At 45.1% G+C, this 16,352-nt stretch overlaps 1 protein-coding gene across 6 annotated transcripts in view; it reads right to left on the bottom strand.

The window, feature by feature from the left end:
* MAN2A2 (mannosidase alpha class 2A member 2) overlaps positions 1 to 16,352 on the bottom strand; it is a 291,925-nt gene that overhangs the window by 21,596 nt on the left and 253,977 nt on the right. For 4 of the 6 annotated variants that reach the window (XM_069625189.1, XM_069625188.1, XM_069625191.1 and 1 more), the window contains exons 20-21: positions 15,862 to 15,995; positions 200 to 277 (exon numbers count right to left, since the gene is read on the bottom strand). In XM_069625189.1, coding sequence (XP_069481290.1) covers positions 200 to 277; positions 15,862 to 15,995 — 212 coding nt within the window. The remainder of the gene's footprint in view (positions 1 to 199; positions 278 to 15,861; positions 15,996 to 16,352) is intronic. The other 2 variants (XM_069625193.1, XM_069625190.1) reach the window with 1 other exon arrangement.

The raw sequence follows: 16,352 nt of genomic DNA, 5'->3' as shown, positions 1-16,352 counted from the left end.
TAAATATGGCCCTGATTGAAGCCACCACAGACGGTCTGGGAACCACAGCATGCTTTGCGATAGCCCAAATCAATAAAGCAGACACACTACTCCCAAAACTACGACTCAACTACTCCTATCACTACTACTTCAAGCTTAAAAGTCGCTAGCACACGGCTCAAGGGTTGGAGCCGCATAGCACACTGTGAAAAAGGGTTACCTCTCGGTTGCTGTTCTTGTTGCTGGAAAATGCCAGTCTCCTAAAGGCAGAGACCAGTTTGCAAAGGAAGCTAGAAGGCTGGTGAGGGTGGTAATGGAGAGCAAAGAGGGGTTAAGAGCGAGGAAATGAGATGACAAAGAGGGAGTTGGAAGGATGCGGTAGAAGACAAGGAAGGGATTGAAATATACATGGAATTAATGAGTTGCAGGAAATGGGACAAGGGGTTGGAGGTACGGATAAGAAAAGTTATGATTATGAGATGAGAATGAAAAAAACAGCTGAAAACAAATATATAAAGCAGAACCACAACCTATTCCCACGAAGAAGTATAAGACCACAGTATAGGTACGAATTTGCAAAAGGTTTGCGAGAGCAATACATGGCGAACATCTAGCTGGAAAACCTTACAAGTACAGATCAACAAAACACCACATCAAGCTGCAAAGGCGCCAAGGGAAGGTCAGTGGAATAAATTAACAGGAAACATATTTCATAAATGAGAGGCGTCTACAAACCAGGCACACCAAACAGCGGTTAATTGTTTTTTGTTGTATTTGGTTTGGGAGCATTTAAACCTTTACAACATTTTTCCCCATTAAGTTCCTTTCTATATAAAAACAAAAACTGAGAAAGAAATAAAAGCAAAACATAAGATAGAAAACTAAAATAGAATAACCAGAAAAACATTTCCACATAGCACGATTCTGAACAGCTGTCTTCTATCAGGTCACAGTCTTATGAAATCTTCTCATATTTTTACTTCTGGGTTACATTTGGGCTCTCCCTTCTTCATTATCAATGAGATTGAGAGCCCTCATTACTTCTACCACTGCCGATGTGAGCAGGATTTCCTGGCCCGATATCATCCTGCTCCATAAATTCTTGGATGTGAATCTGTCCACCTCCCTAGTGAATCTTCCAAGGTTGTCTCTCCTCGGGGATAGAGTCCCTTCACATTCCATTAGGAGATGGTGAAGGGTCTGTTCTGTTGGGATGACGCAGGTTTGGCAGAAAGCAACCAGTTTGATGGACTGGTGTCGAATTGCCAGTATCTCACCTGTGGGCAATAGATTCAGCCTAATCCTTAGGCAGCTGTTCCTAACTGTGGTTGGGATATTCCATCAGGTATCTTGGCAGGAGACCTAGTTTTTTATCAACTACCAAGAAGGAGTTTCTTGGAACCGAGTTCCAGACTTTTGATGTTGTTTCTATCAAGTCTAGTAGTTCCAACTCTCTCTTCACCTTTAAAGGGTTGGTGAAAAGAAATCTCGATCTAATATTGTTCTTGCCATAATGGATTCCACTTTTTCTTTTACTCTTCTCAAGGGTCTCGATTTTGGTTTGTCAAACATGTCCTGTATATCCTCGTATAGAGTCTTTTTCTTGGGGTTTATGATTTCTCTATATAGTGAGGCTAACTTCCATTCTGCTAAACATTCTAATGATTTGAGCCTCAATTCAAAACGCAGATTCCACCCTGGGCTGTGTTAGGCAGAAACCTGTGCAGTTCCCTCTGGCACCACTGCAAAAGATTTAGGACTACAGCTGTTGGCAGTAAACCCAATTGGTAGCAGTCTGTACCACCCAGATTTACCTGGTAGCTGTGGCTGAGCAGTCAGACTTCTCTCAAGAAGAGTTGGGCAGTATACAGAGTATTCACAATAGGTCAAAAGAACACAGTAGAACAAGCAAACACTGACCAGAGCTTGGTGTAAAAGATATATAATTATTTATTTAAAAACACATCTAGTAAAACACACTGGCACTAATAGTAAGCAGTTCAAAAACACAGTCACTAAAAGATATACACTCCCTTCAATGATTAGACAAGTCTTAAGTAAAGCAACACTTATTTTCAGACAGCGGTGAGCGCTTAATGAAGATGGCACTCTAATCAATCGGTTTAAAAGGGAGAGAAAGGCAGAGCAAAGATAGAAACAGATCCCAACACGTTCGGAAGAACACAGTAGGAGAAAAAGGCAGGTTAAAACCGTAAAGTCAAAGTTAACAAGGCCGGACCCACTTTAAGATACCCCGGGCGAAATGTGTCCAAGGTCACACGGTTCAAAGTGCCCAAAAGTCTCGCAATAGTTCAGAAGGAGTTGGATCAACAGAAAGGGACCAGTTAGATGGTCAAGGCGGCCAGCCCAGTCCAGAAGGTTAAGGGATTATTGTTACCTTTTAGCAATCTTTAGAAAGGGAGACCTGGCGGACACGGTACCTTAAAATGGTGAGAACGCTCCAGCGGGGGCAGTTGTTCCTGGCAGCGGGTGCAAGTCGGTGCTTCGTCCGGGGGAAGAGAGGATCTCATCGGGGAGGAAAGCAGGAGTCTGTTGCACTGCCAGGGAAGAAACCAGCCGCGGAGTTCTCAATTAAAAGGAGCGGCCCTTTTATTCGCGGTCCAGTGGTAAGTGGCTATCCGGTTGCCGGGGTTCTTGGCTCGGGCAATTCGACCACAAGACGTCCTGGGATGCGAGAAAAGAAGGTAAATTGGTTGTGCCCACCAGTCAGGGGAATAAGACTCTCCAGCTGGGAGATCTCCTCTGTCGTTGGGAAGTGGTGAGTCGGTTCCGCAGGGCTCCACCGGTGGTGTCGTCGTAGCAGGTCGGCTCAGCTTCTCCCTCGTCGGATTTTCAGGTCCTGTGGCGACTTCTGAAGTTCCAGTCCCAAAAAGCCCTGCTTTTATGCAGCACACCCCCATTCACTCAGCCTAGCTGTCAATCAAACATGGTAAGTGGTGAGCCGGCCGGCTCACCACTTGGGCCAATCACACAAGAGTGCGACTTGAGTTACCAAGGTAACTCAGTCCAGGGTGCCTAAACCCCCTCCCACACCCCCTGTGGTACCCAGACAGAGTGGCACCACTTTTGGAGGCTTCTGTGGAGAAGCCCACCAAAAAGTGGAACAAAGGGCTAGACCTTTGGTTTGGAGTTACAGAGGCGAACACAAACGCCATTTTAAAACAGAGTTCTGGCAAAAAATACCAACTGGTGAATTAATATTAATTAAATAAACCGGCGGTATGTTAGAGGCTATGTTAAAAAGTATTAGCCTCGAACAATGGGAAAATCCCATAGAGATATATTTGCGGTTGAATATAAAAAGTAGTATCCACTGCCACCAGCCAAAACTCGACGAGGGGGGATGGGACAGTGCCCCCTCGAATAACAGACCCAGGGGTAATCCAATTGCCCCTACCAGTATGTTCACAATATGATGGTTTGTACTGGTTATGTTAGTAATTTGGGACTAGTAAAGCCAATGGTGACTTTACATGCCCCGGGAGACAGTAGTCAGTCCCAGGGTATGGAGTCTATGGTGGGGGGTCACTATGACACCCCTGTGTTACTGCACGGAGGGTGCTGTGTAACACACATAAGAAAACATATGAGACCCTATGGAGTAAAAGACCCCATAGCCCATGAAACACATTAACATTCAAAGGAACACCATAAATCATGTCCAAGAGTGGGATGAAAGAGTCTCACTCTTGGCAGGAGAAAAAAACAGACTCCAGAAATCCAGCAAAGCTGCCGGGGGACTCACTAGGTTAGGAAATCTAGCCTAAACAGAGAATTCTCCCTAACAGGCTGCTTGATGGAAGATTCAAGGCTTCTTTCCATAATCTCCCTTCGATCTTGGACCAGTTTTGATCCCAGAGGTGAGGTTTGGCTTCTAGGCCATAAAGTAGAATGGGGACCACTTTCATTGTGTAATATTCGATCAATGGCAAAAATGGAAAATTTACAGTATTTGTTATTGATTTTTTTCATTTGTGGAACCAATTTCTGCAATTTTTTTTAGGATGTCCAGCTCCAGTTTGGTGGCCGTCAGGTTAGCAAAGATCTTATACCCTAAAAAAGTTAGGTCCTCTACTTGGGGGATGCTCTACCCAACCAGTTGCCAGTTCTTAAATTTGCTTTTCTTTAATGGGTGTTTGAAAGTCAAGATTTTAGACTTCTCCGGATTTATTAGCAACCCGTTCATGGTGGCGTACGCCGTCTTATCCAGTAAGGCAATATCGTCTGCATAGGCCAGCCAGAATAGGCTGAGCTGTCAATCAATCAATCAATCAATCAATCAATCAATCCAGCATTGCATCATTCAGCAAAAGGTAATTAAGACCTACATTACTGTAGCCTAAATCACTGTCAAATACCTTAAGCAACGGTCACAGGAGGCTAGGTCACTATTCCTGCACCTAACAAAACCCACAAAACTGACAAAAGCCTTCAAGCCCAAATGTCCAACACACCCAAAGGCATCTACTGTGTGACAAATCGTGGGACGATGTCACTACTCCCGTGAGGGAGGTGAGGCCGCTAACCGATATTCCCCATATGGGTGGTAAAATGCGGGAGGACCCCACAGTGAAAGACTTCCCCTTCTGGGGGTAAGGACTCCCGTTCCATACAGGAACTCCCTAGTCTTCTTTTCCTCAACCTACCAATGTCCATGGTCAAGCCCACTAATTTGTCAGAAGGTACCAATATCATGTATTGTGATGTTTGTACCTCTACACCAGTAGAGTGTAATCAAATCCAGGCTGTGAGCAGACAGCGTCACTCTTCAAAACCCCAAAGTACTGAGAAGACGATGCACCAAGGAGGCATAAAGCTCAATCCAGCCTTTGACCAAAGCACGGAGAAGAGAACCAGAGGGGGCAAAGGTGACTCCATGGAAACAAAAGACAGACCATAAAGGACTGATGGTCAGGAGCCAGCTATCAAGTATACAAACTGACAAAGGACTTGAATCAGAGAGAGTCCCCCAAGTTAGCTGAAACCCTGGGAAATTCGAACCTGGGAAGAGGAGAAGTCACAGCAGCAGGTCCACGAGAAGCAGTCGGCGAAACAGACCCAAGAAGGTGGAAAAGCTGACCAAGGAAGCAGCTGAAGTGAGAGTGGCGGCAGCGTGACCTCACAGAGGTGGACCTGGGGGGGTCTCACTTCAACACCGAGAAAGACAGCTCTCAGGCCCCGTGGAAGCAGGGCTGAGTGGCAGAGAGCAAGGAAAGGCAACAACCGATACCAACACCCCAGGAAGAACCAGAGACGGGACTGCCACCACGAGAAGGTAACAGTGGTCCCGGGAGAACCGGTAGGGGGTTGGGCGTAGAAGGTTGCATCGGGAATGATCTCCCTCATCTCAGTACTCCTAAGACGTAGTGCATCATTAAGAAGTACACTGGAAGTAATCTCCCCCATCACTGTGAGCAAAGGAGGGAGTGCATCACTGAGAAATGCATCAGGAGTAATCTCACTCGTCCAGGTAATCCCATCAAAAACTACTGGAGGAAAAGACTGAGCTGTGCATCAGGAGTATCCTCCTTTGTGTCAAGGAGTTCCCCCCTTCTCACCCGAGTCCGATCTTTGCTGGATTTCTTGGTTGATGCCTTCTTGCGGACAGTTGAATAAGGGGTTCCATGTAATAATGTTGCCACAAAAATCTCGCCATGGAAAAATATCGCCGGAAAAGGGGGCGTTTTTTTTTGTTTTAAATTTTTTTTTTGCCCCTGTCCCCCATATATATGGTTACCCATATAATATCGCTGCGACCTTTTCCCGGCGATCTTATTTACGGCGACCATATATATGGGGATAATATTACCTGATACCGAATAAGGCTGCACGAGTCTCTTCCGAGTCCAGCGTGCGTTCAAAGTTCCGGGATGAAACGATCCAGGAATCTGGGAAATTAAGATGGTACACTACACAGCACACGAGTCCAGGAAGTAAGAAGGAAAGGAGAGGGACTAGGAATGGAGTTAGTAGGGACAGAATCAGGGAAACAATACCGCGAGCTACGGAGCACATGTCCGGTCGCTACTTCGCAATAGCACTGAGACGCGTGGAGCCGCGGGGGGGCGTGGTCTTTTAATAGAACACGCTACGTCCAACGTGTAGAGCGAGGAAGGTGTTTCACGCTGGGCGGCCATGTTGGGAGTACCAGAGAGTGTAAGCCCCGTTGAGATAAGGACCAGGAAGTCCAAAAGGGGCGCGTTCTGTAGGTCATGACACCTTGTCCCAGGAGTCCCATCAAAGCCACTGGAGGAAAGGGTTGAGAGTTGTGAATTGGGAGTAATCTCCCTCGTCCCAGTTGTATCCCTAACACTACTTGTACCCAAGATTAGAAGTTGAGCCTCGGGGGCGATCTCCCTCATCTCAGTAATATCCTGAACGCTACTGGAATCCAAGACCCGACACTAAAAATCGGGAGTACTCTTACTCTCCCTCGTCCCAGGGGTTTCAGCAAGGTTACTAGCTGGGATATTGCAAATACCAAGGTGGTGAAAAGGACACTCGCTTTCAACTGGAAAGAGCTACATAGGCTCATTTGTGCTGTATAGAGAAAGGAACTGTGTTTGCTCAGCACCAGGGGGAGGGACCATCCTCGCGCAGATCTTGCTTCTGAACCAGGAGGAGCCAGACATCCTCCTGGTTGATTCTTTGGTTCAGAGGCACTGCTTTGAAGAAGAGACGGTTTGGTTTTCCTTTTATCAGGAGGAGGCAGTCCTCCTCTTGATAATCTTTAGTGTAGCCTTAGTTTAGCTTTATGGAGAACAGAAAGGGCTCAAACAACAGATGTAATTCTTAACACTATCCTAATGTCGGAGTGTCTGCATGATTCTAATATGATTATTTCAAAGTGGAGCTTCAAATAGTAAGCCAAATATCCTTTACATGCATAATCAGGTCATCAAATATGGCAGAAAAAGGCACAAATCCCTCATTCTCAGTCATTATTCAATTCGATTTGTTCATTGTTCATGTTGTTCTTTTTTAATTTGTTAACCAAAAGATCATGAACCATAACTGGCTAGTTTGTAAACAGAGAAATAAGACATAAATACAATATGTGGAACAATGATTTCACAGTGAATACTCTCGCTGTTCAATAATCACACAGTAAGTGAGTTACTATCAAATGGGTGCGCAAGAAACATTTGTGCACAATGGGAAAGTGAAAAAAGTGTTTGCATTTATGTCAGCGTGTTGTTCAAGATTTGTACAACACAAATAGAAAGAATGTACTGGCCAATTGTTTGGTCCCCAAGTTTCAGCAAAGGCTGACTGGTAACCCTGCTTAAAGCTGGGTGTCTAACAAGTTAAATGTAACAGGCTAAATTGAATTTAGTCAGGGCAGGACCAAATTAGATTCTCCCAAAGATGCGTATTAGCAGTACACAGAAAACAGGGGAAATTGATAGTGGAGAAAAACCCGATTTGTCAGTCCACAAGTAGGGCAAGGTGCATAAGTAGCCCAGCTATACTTAGAGGTACGAAAGGGTCAAATCAGGGTGTCAATTAAATTTCACAAACAGAGGACCAAAACCATCGGTTAGTTTAGCTTTATAGCAATGGGGACAAAGGACTGACTTTTGAGTTATCCTGACGATGAGCACCCAACATTTTAGTTATTAGGCAGGGTTATCCCGACAGAGTAGGATCAGTTAGATAAACTTCATAAAAAGGCCACGTCTGTGTTCGACTCCTACTTCTGACAACCTCTCAGAGCTGCTAACAACCCCAGTTTCCAAAACGCCAAACATTAGGTGGTGCTGGATGATAAGCAGCCTCCAGGCACATGACATGCCCAGACAGTCCTCCCAGTGCAGCCTTGGCAGAGAGGGGTGGCATTAATACAAGATACACTCCATACCAGGAAAAAGCATTTAAAGCCTGCAGTTATGCGTCACTCAATAGTTCTAAATTACATGAACACTAAGCTAAGTAAACACCCAGACCTAATCCTGGCACTCAATGGATCAACGATGGAAAGAGGAAAGGCTGATCCGGCTGTGATTCTAGCCCGTGACCTCTATGTTGGATACAGCTCTCAGCAGAGTGCACTTAACTCAGTGAGCTAATTCCTCACCCTATTGATGTTCTGTTCTTGGATGTATTGCAGTCACTGATTATGTTACGTCAAACAAGTACATGAAAACCGCTACGCAACCCTAGTGTTGCCTTTCTTTGCCACTGTTTTTGCCTTTACATTCATGGTCAATATTGTCAGTGTATTCTTCTATATCTTCATCCCTTTGTCCGTAATATATACCATTCACCCGTTCCATTTTTTTTACCCCAATTATTGCTACATTGTAAACATCACAGCGTTCAGGACCATGCAACAAATGGAGCTCTGGCAAAACCAATAAAGGCCTCATCCAATGTTTAGATTGCAAGGATCATTTCTACTATCCGCACTTAGTCTTTTACTAAACATTATAAAAGTTAATACTTTCACTGTGTAAAGGGAGAAGACATACATTACTCACCGTAATCATATTTCTGATGATTGTATCTGCTTAGATACTTATGCTGTGCATATAGTCCGACATCTAGTGGTAATCGCAGAGTATTGCATCTTTTTTTCGAAGAACGAAAGGGACTTCGATATGGGTGCGACTAACACTATCCCTAATGAACATAAGACCCTTTGGGCATTGTGCATGCAATGGATGGGGATGCAGAATAACTCTGACACCAAATAATCGAGTCAACAGGGAGTTACAACGGACATTCGCTCAAGCTCTCAATGCAGTTCATAAAAACACCCATCATACAAAAAAAATACGTCACACGTGACGTCATACTATGTGGCAAATGGGAAAAACCTACGACAGATTGTGATAGGATCAAGGGGAACATCCAAGTATAATTTCTATAAGGGGTTGGATTGTGATTGGCTATCTACTGTCAGGTGGACAACTTATGCCTACCTCTAACATGTCATCTTCAACACTATGAAGTACACAGTATATCATTGGCTCTCAAACTATAAGGCCCTTCATTATAAGGCCCTTCATTATACGGCCCTCTATAGTTGGTTGGCACACCCGTGCCATGACTGGAACATTCGGTTCATTTAGCAGCACGTAAGCTCAGACCCAGATGCAAGGAGGTGGACTTGACTTTACCGCCCCACCCCATTAGCCCAACATCTCTCATCACCCATGCCTTCTGCCATGAAGATTGTCTTTGAACTTGGCCTTGCAAAGTATTCTTGTCTCTGGGAACATATGGGAGTGCGAGCATGCACTATCATGGTTCTAGAACTCCACGATCAACTCCATTTCCATACTTAGCTCACGTGACAGGAGACCACGATTTGGTCCATTTTGCAGCATTTAAAGGTCTTAAATTAATAAAACTTGGCACCCTTGGTGTTCTTTCTTTGCACCATACAAAGGGATGATTCAGCTTCTCACATTTGCTGCCTTCAAGAATAGATAACCGGCCTTGGCTGCTTCAGCTTTGGTACCAGGCCAGACAGCTTCGCCATTTGTGTCCTCGATCTCAGCTTTTTCTTGCTGTGACACAGTTCTCGATTCTTCCTCTCAATGAGTCCGGGCTTTCTAAATTCATGACACCGATGTCCAGTTTCTATACAATGGCGTCTTTGCCTGCAGTCTGTTCACTACATATAGCCAGCTTCTAAGATTACTTAATCTACTTACGATACAGCATCTGTACATTATGGAACGGCTTGCATTTTCTGCAGTGCTTCGCACACGTGCAATCTTCTTTTCGCATATGAAAGGTTACTCGAATCTTAACTTCGTCATCAGTTTCTGTAAGATCCATGCATTCTCTTCAGCCAGTATTCTCAAGGCGTCACGCTAGTCTTCTGTGACATCACCAGCTCCTCTTTCTGCTACTTTTCATAGTCCTTCAGGGAGTTCCTCAGATTGTTGTCTCTTCAGGGATACATTTGATAGGGTTTTCTCGGAGGATACCTTATTTCGAATATTCGCCGTGGTATGGTACCAACTGCTGGTGTCAAGCATGGCACAATCTCAGGCTTCAAACACACAGGAGGTAGGGGGCGGGATTTCCTGCAGAGGCATGCAGCTGTTCCTCTACCCTAACTTGACATGTAGTGTACCCAAAATCCCTCACATGTCGAGGTCCTGCTGGTTGTATTTTTTCTGCCTTGTTGGAGCCTTATAGTCTGCGTGAGCGAGTACTGGAGCTTTATAGTTTCTGTGAGCGAGTACTGAAGAGAGAAGGTGCAAGAAGTCTTTGTTCCTTATACTCCAAGAGGGGAGGAAGGGTGGGCGCATGGGAATCTATGCAGATACATTCATCAGAAATACGATTACGGTGAGTAATGCATGTCTACTGATGCTTGTGGATATGCTTAGAATCACATGCTGCGCATAGACTAGCGAGCAGTACCCAGAGATGGTGGTGGGAAGTGAGAAGGTGTAATCACTGTCGACTGTTTTTTTTTCCTCACTTTATGTTATCTGAAAGTTAGGGTCTCATGAGTTTTATGTCTCCCTCTCTTTTAGAGTGTATATTTGTCTCCTGACGAAGACGTTACTTAAATTATGAAAACACGTCGAAACCGGTCGAGAAATTTGTGATGAGGTCATTGTGGACATTTGTTTGATCCATCCCAAGATTAGATCACTTGTACAATTTATTGTGGTCATGTACATTAATTGCACATCTTTTTATAAAATCAAAATTATAAATGGTTTATTATGACTTTTTATAGGTTTTCTTCACATATATTGTTGTTTGGTATCAGTGTAAGGATGCATGATGGTTGCATGTGGACGAATGAGTAAACGATTGAATGGTATTTGGATGAATTGTATTTAATTTGTATACTCTTAATTTTCCTGCTATGTAAATTATATTTGTAGTGCTGATTAAATCATGATTTAATTCATATATTGAAATAATGTATTTAAATAATGTATCAGGTATAATAAATTCCCTTTGATACTTTGTCTTTAAAATAAATTGTATCCTCTGGACTTCTTTTCTGAGTGAATTGGGAAGTGAGAAGGAACAGTATTTTGTATTTTATTTGTACAGCGCACCAAGGCCTTAGGCATCTGGACGTATTTCTTAGAGTCGTATAACAAGGTTAATTTACAGTTGCATACAATAATTGTTTACAAGAAATGTGGCAGGTATTTACATGGTGAGGATACGAATGGCAGGTATACAGTAAGATTCACACGAAGGTATGAGTAGACTTACAGTTACGTAAGGCAGAAATATACAACAGAATACAATCAAATTTACAATAGGCGAGAATGAGAGTTTATAATAGAACAGTAGTTAGAGGTAGAAGGTGGTAGTCACTTTAACGCAGACTTTTTAGGATTCGTTCAGTGTGAGCCAGGTTTTTACATTATTTTTGAAAGTATGGAAGGAGGGTTCGGCTCTGATGGTTGCAGGTGGGGGTTCCACATTTAGGCTGCGAAGACTGGAACGCTGCTACCTCCTGCCTTTTGGAGTTTGAATCTAGGGGTGATGAGGCAGTTAGAGTGCGAGGCTCTAACAGGTCGATCCAAGGACTTGCGTGCAAATTTGTGGCACAGGTACTTCAGTGCTAGATTGTTTAGGCATTTGAACGTGAGTGACAAGGTTTTAAGTCTGAGATGTGATGCAATCTCGGGTGGTTAGTCGCTGATCTAAGTGCGTTATTCTGGAAAGTTTGTAATTTTTTTAAATTGGATTGGTTAGTGCCTAAATAGAGGGTGTTGCAGTAGTCTATCTTAGATCGGACTAAAGCCCTGGCTAGGGTGAGGCAGTTGTCTGTAGTCAAGAATGGCCTGCAAGCATCGATTAGCTTTCCCGTGTAGGCCATGGTGGAGGCGGTCGCCTTGATTTGTCTAGTTAGATAGATGGAGGAGTCCATGTAGATGCCTAATGTTTTTACATATTTTTTGGAAACAGTAATATTGTTGCCGTCAATATTGAAAGCATTGAATTGTTTGTCCAGTCTGTTGAGTCTGGCTTGGGTGCCTACTAGGAGCAATTCAGTCTTGCTGTTGTTGAGGCATAGTCCATGTTTAGCCATTCAAGCTTGGATGCTGAGGCAAATGTTGTTGAATCGTTTGGAGTCCATGTTGTAGTTGCCAGCAATCGGGATAAGTATTTGGGTGTCGTCTGCGTAGTTTGTGTAGGAGACACCCAAGTGATCTAAGTCATCAAAGAGGGGATTGGTGAAAATGTTGCAGTGTGTAGGTGAGACGCATGAGCTCTGGGGAACCCCGCAGGTGACAGGGACTGGTGTGGCGGACGCGGTGGGAGCAAATACTCTGGTGGTTCTATTGCTTATGAAAGACTGAATCCAGGTGGTGGCTTCGTCAGAGAAGAGGGCTGCGGGTGAAAGGCAGCTGCATAGGACTTTATGGTCCACCAAGACGAAAACCGCCTATTGATCTAGTATCAAGAGGAGTGGCAAGTTGCCTTCGTCTTTTATGATCTCCATTTGTGTTACTAGGTCTAACAGGGCTGTCTCTGGCCATATATGGGCCGGAAACCTGATTGACACAGCCCAAGTACGTTTTTGCTTTCCAGATAATGCTGGATCTGTAGGTAAGCAGCTCTGTCCAGGATTTTAAGGAGGAAGGGCACAGTGGTAATGGGACGATAGTCAGGATGTTAGGTAGCAAAGATATGTCTTAGCACCGTTTGTCCCACCTGAGAATCAGACCTAGAGTGTGCATTTAGGCAGTAGTGTTGTGTAATAGTGTGCACAGAACTCCAGGTTGCTGCTTTGCAAATGGAATTTAGAGGAAGATTTGCAATTAATGCTATGGTAGCCCCTGTGCCCAGAGTCGAGTGAGCTCTAGGCGTGAAGGGTAGATCTCTCTGGGCAAGAGTGTTAAGACAGTGAGATACAGTTTACGATGCACTTGGAAATATCCGACTTAGAGACAGGGTCCCCCTCTCTACCAGCTGCCACCTATATGGAGAACTGGTTTGCTTTTCCAGATAGTAAATTACTGCTCTCCTCACATCTAGTGTGTGGAGGTTCCTTTCTGACAAGTTAGCGGGGTTCTGGAAAAAGGTGGGTAGTTCTATGGACTGGTTTAATGGAACTTTGAGATAAATTTGGGTGCAAAGCATGGGTCTGTGTGTAAAACCACCTCATCTTTGTGAATCGTGACAAAGGGGTCCTGAATTGAAAGGGCCTGCAGTTCAGTAACTCTTCTTATAGAGGTGATTGCCAGTAGGAAGGCAGTCTTGTAGGAGAGTGCCTTAAGGCAAGCTTTATGCAATGGTTCAAAAGGGAGGTCCCATTATTCTGGTAACAACAACATTCAGGTCCCATCCGGGAGCTGGGTTGGAGATAGGGGGATGAAGTGTCTTTACCCCCTCCGTAAAGGCTTTAAAGACAGGAATCTTCCACCACGAAACCCTGCTCTGGGACGTTGTGTACGTCGAAAGAGCGGCTAAGTGGACCTTTAGGGAATTGAAAACCAGTGAGTCAGGTGCAGGACACTATCTTTAGGAGAGCAATCCATAGGATTGATACCCTTGGCATTCCACCAGGTAACAAAGCGCTTCACTTAATGGAGTACCAATGTCTGGTGGTAGGTTTCCGAGCCTCTCCGAGTATGTCCATGCATCTCCGAGGGAGTTGAAGGTGCCCGAACTTCAGGAGCCAAGCTGCTAAGTTGATTGTTTGGGGCATGGATGCAGTCTCTCTCCCTGATCTTGAGACATCATGTTGCAGGGGCACGGCAGCTTTCTGGGAGAGGAGACTGACATTGCCATGAGATGGGAGAACCCACATCTGGGCCACCAGGATCATCGCGACTGGTTCCTGGTGCATCTTGTGCACTATTCTGTTGAGAATGGTAACCAGGGGAAAAGCGTAGGAAAATCTCACGGACCAGGTTATCCAGAGAACGGTTCTGTAGGTATCTGGAGGTGTAGTCGGGACATTGGGCGTTTTCCAGGTTGGCAAACAAGCCGATCTCTGGGAAGCCCCACTCTGCAAAGACGTTGAGTAAAATGTCCTCTTGTTGCCGCCACTCGTGGTCTACAGGTAGGGTGAAGTATCTGCTGAATACGTCCGACAGAAGGTTGAGTTACTCTGGAACGTGTTGTGAGAGGAGGAACATGTTGTGCCCATTTCCAGATGTTCTGGGACAGTCTGGATAGCCCTAGAGAGTGAGTGCCCCCTTGTTTGTTCAGGTAGTACATGCCTGTGGTACTGTCTGTGAGGACAAGGACAAGAACAAGAACCGTCTTCCCCTGGAGGTGTAATTGGAAAGCCTTCAGGGCATTGAACACTGCTAGCAGTTCCAACAGGTTGATGTGATTGGACGCTAGTTCTGGAGACCACACGCTATGCGCCGTCTGTTGAAGGAGGTGAGCGCCCCCACCCCGACAGAGAAGTCTGTGTTGAGGGTAGCTTCTACTGCAGGGGTGGTGAAGGTTTTCCCCCTGCAAAAAAAGGTTTTCCCTTGACCACCACTGCAGAGACTGAACGAGGGCTGCAGAGACAACCACTAGATCATCCTACTGGCCTGACACCATTGGCTCGATAGCCACTCTTGCATGGGGCGCATGCGCAGACTAGCGTGCGGAACTAGGTAGACGCAGGAAGCCATCATCCCCATCAGTCACATGGCTTTGTTAACGGTTACCTGGTGACTGACCACATAGTGAGGGATCTGGAACAGCTTGTTTTGAACCCTCTTGGAGGGAAAGACGAGCCAGTCTTCTGTCTGAATTATAGTTCCCCCATCCCCCCAAAACAGTTTGACCTGGTTGGTGGTTAGACTGGATTTCTTCTAGTTGATAGAGAATCCTAGGATGAAGAGGGGATCTACCGTCGTCTGGGTATTAGTTTGGCATGTTTCGTACAAATCCTCTGTTATGGACCAAACGTCGAGGTAAATGTTTGGGATAATTTTCATAAATGTGCTAATTCCCTCCACCATAGAGACCCACAGCAACTTTGCTGGATTTTGAGGTCTTGATTTTAACCTTTTTCACACTTTCCCAAGTCCAGAGTCCAGCAAAAGTGCTGGGGATCTCTCGGGTTAAAGGGAATTAGCACAAAAATTGAAAATTCTCCCGAACACTGCCCACCGCTGATTTAGGGTCAAAGAGAAAACAATCTTCTCTTCCGAGGGCGTTAGTGAAAATTCCTTGCAAGTTGAAATGTTGTGTGAGTTTGCATGAATTTCAGGGTTGGCACCAAGGAGTGCAAAAAGTAATTGTTAAACTAAAAAGGTTGCAACCTGAACAGAGCACGTTCTCTGAATTGTATATGGGAAGCAGTATTGTAAAGCACCCCGGATGTGAGGGTGGCACAAGCATCCTGGTGACGCGTTGGTCCTTGAGAGAGTTCCTGCATTGCGAACCTGGCAGAGCACACAGCCCACATTTCTAATACTTGTGCTGTGTGCCTTTGCGGTTCTGCAGATCACATCAGAGCAAACTCAATCCTGGAAAGATTGTCCAGGCGCGTGGGATACTGCAAAGCCACTGACTGAGGGGCACAGGTCTCAGGCAATGTCCTTGGGGCACTAAGCTGGAGCTTTGGGTGGCAGCTGGTACCCCCTGCTACCCTCAAACAGTGCCTACATACTGCACACTCATGAACAGATGCTCTGTGCAACATCTGGGAGTATTTCTTCACCAGAGATCACATTTTTAAAATGGAAGGATTTCGAAATGGAAAGCTGTAAGTTTTAAGAACGCAAATGGTACAAGATTCTTTTTTCAGGGAGAGACCAGCTGAATCCACGAATCCCCATGTTCCCGGACCCCGGGCGTATCAGTGGCTGGCAAACTAGGGTGGCCAGCTTCACGCATTGCCCTTTGAAGCACTACTCATGCCATTAACTTTCCATGCTTCAGTTTTATGCTTTCACCAAAGACACTTACGTTTTTGCCTGTACTCCGTTTTTCCAGAAGGATGCGGAATCGGCTACAAGCTCGTTTGTTGTCCTTGAGTCCTTGCCCAAGTCCCCGGTTATCATCCTGCATCAGTCGGCGATCAAGTATAACCTCAAGTTGACCTAAGGGGTGGAAAGCCGTCAAGAATGAGTGTGCTGTGGGGGTGCCAGTAACTTCATCTAGTAAATGGGATGCTGCTGGGTCCCTCCGCCATCATATGACCTCTTGGCAAACAGGGCCTATAAGGAAGAGGAGGGCGTACAGTGGCAGCAAGGACTATTCTGCCATCAGGGGGAGATTGGCAGAAACATTACACGCAGGGCCAGAGGGTTTCAAGTAACCACCCTGCCCGCTACCAATGCATTTGCTGCAATGGCACTCACAGCATGACATTGATCAAGCTTTATAGAACACATCACATAAAAGTGTATTACTACAAGAAACACACAAAGCAAAATATAACACTTCTTCACAAACAA

Source organism: Ambystoma mexicanum, chromosome 11, assembly GCF_040938575.1.
Source record: "Ambystoma mexicanum isolate Mex_15411 chromosome 11, UKY_AmexF1_1, whole genome shotgun sequence".
Taxonomy (NCBI): Eukaryota; Metazoa; Chordata; class Amphibia; order Caudata; family Ambystomatidae; genus Ambystoma; species Ambystoma mexicanum.
Note: the sequence above shows the minus strand (reverse complement) of the source record. Positions and strands in the feature narration are given on the sequence as shown.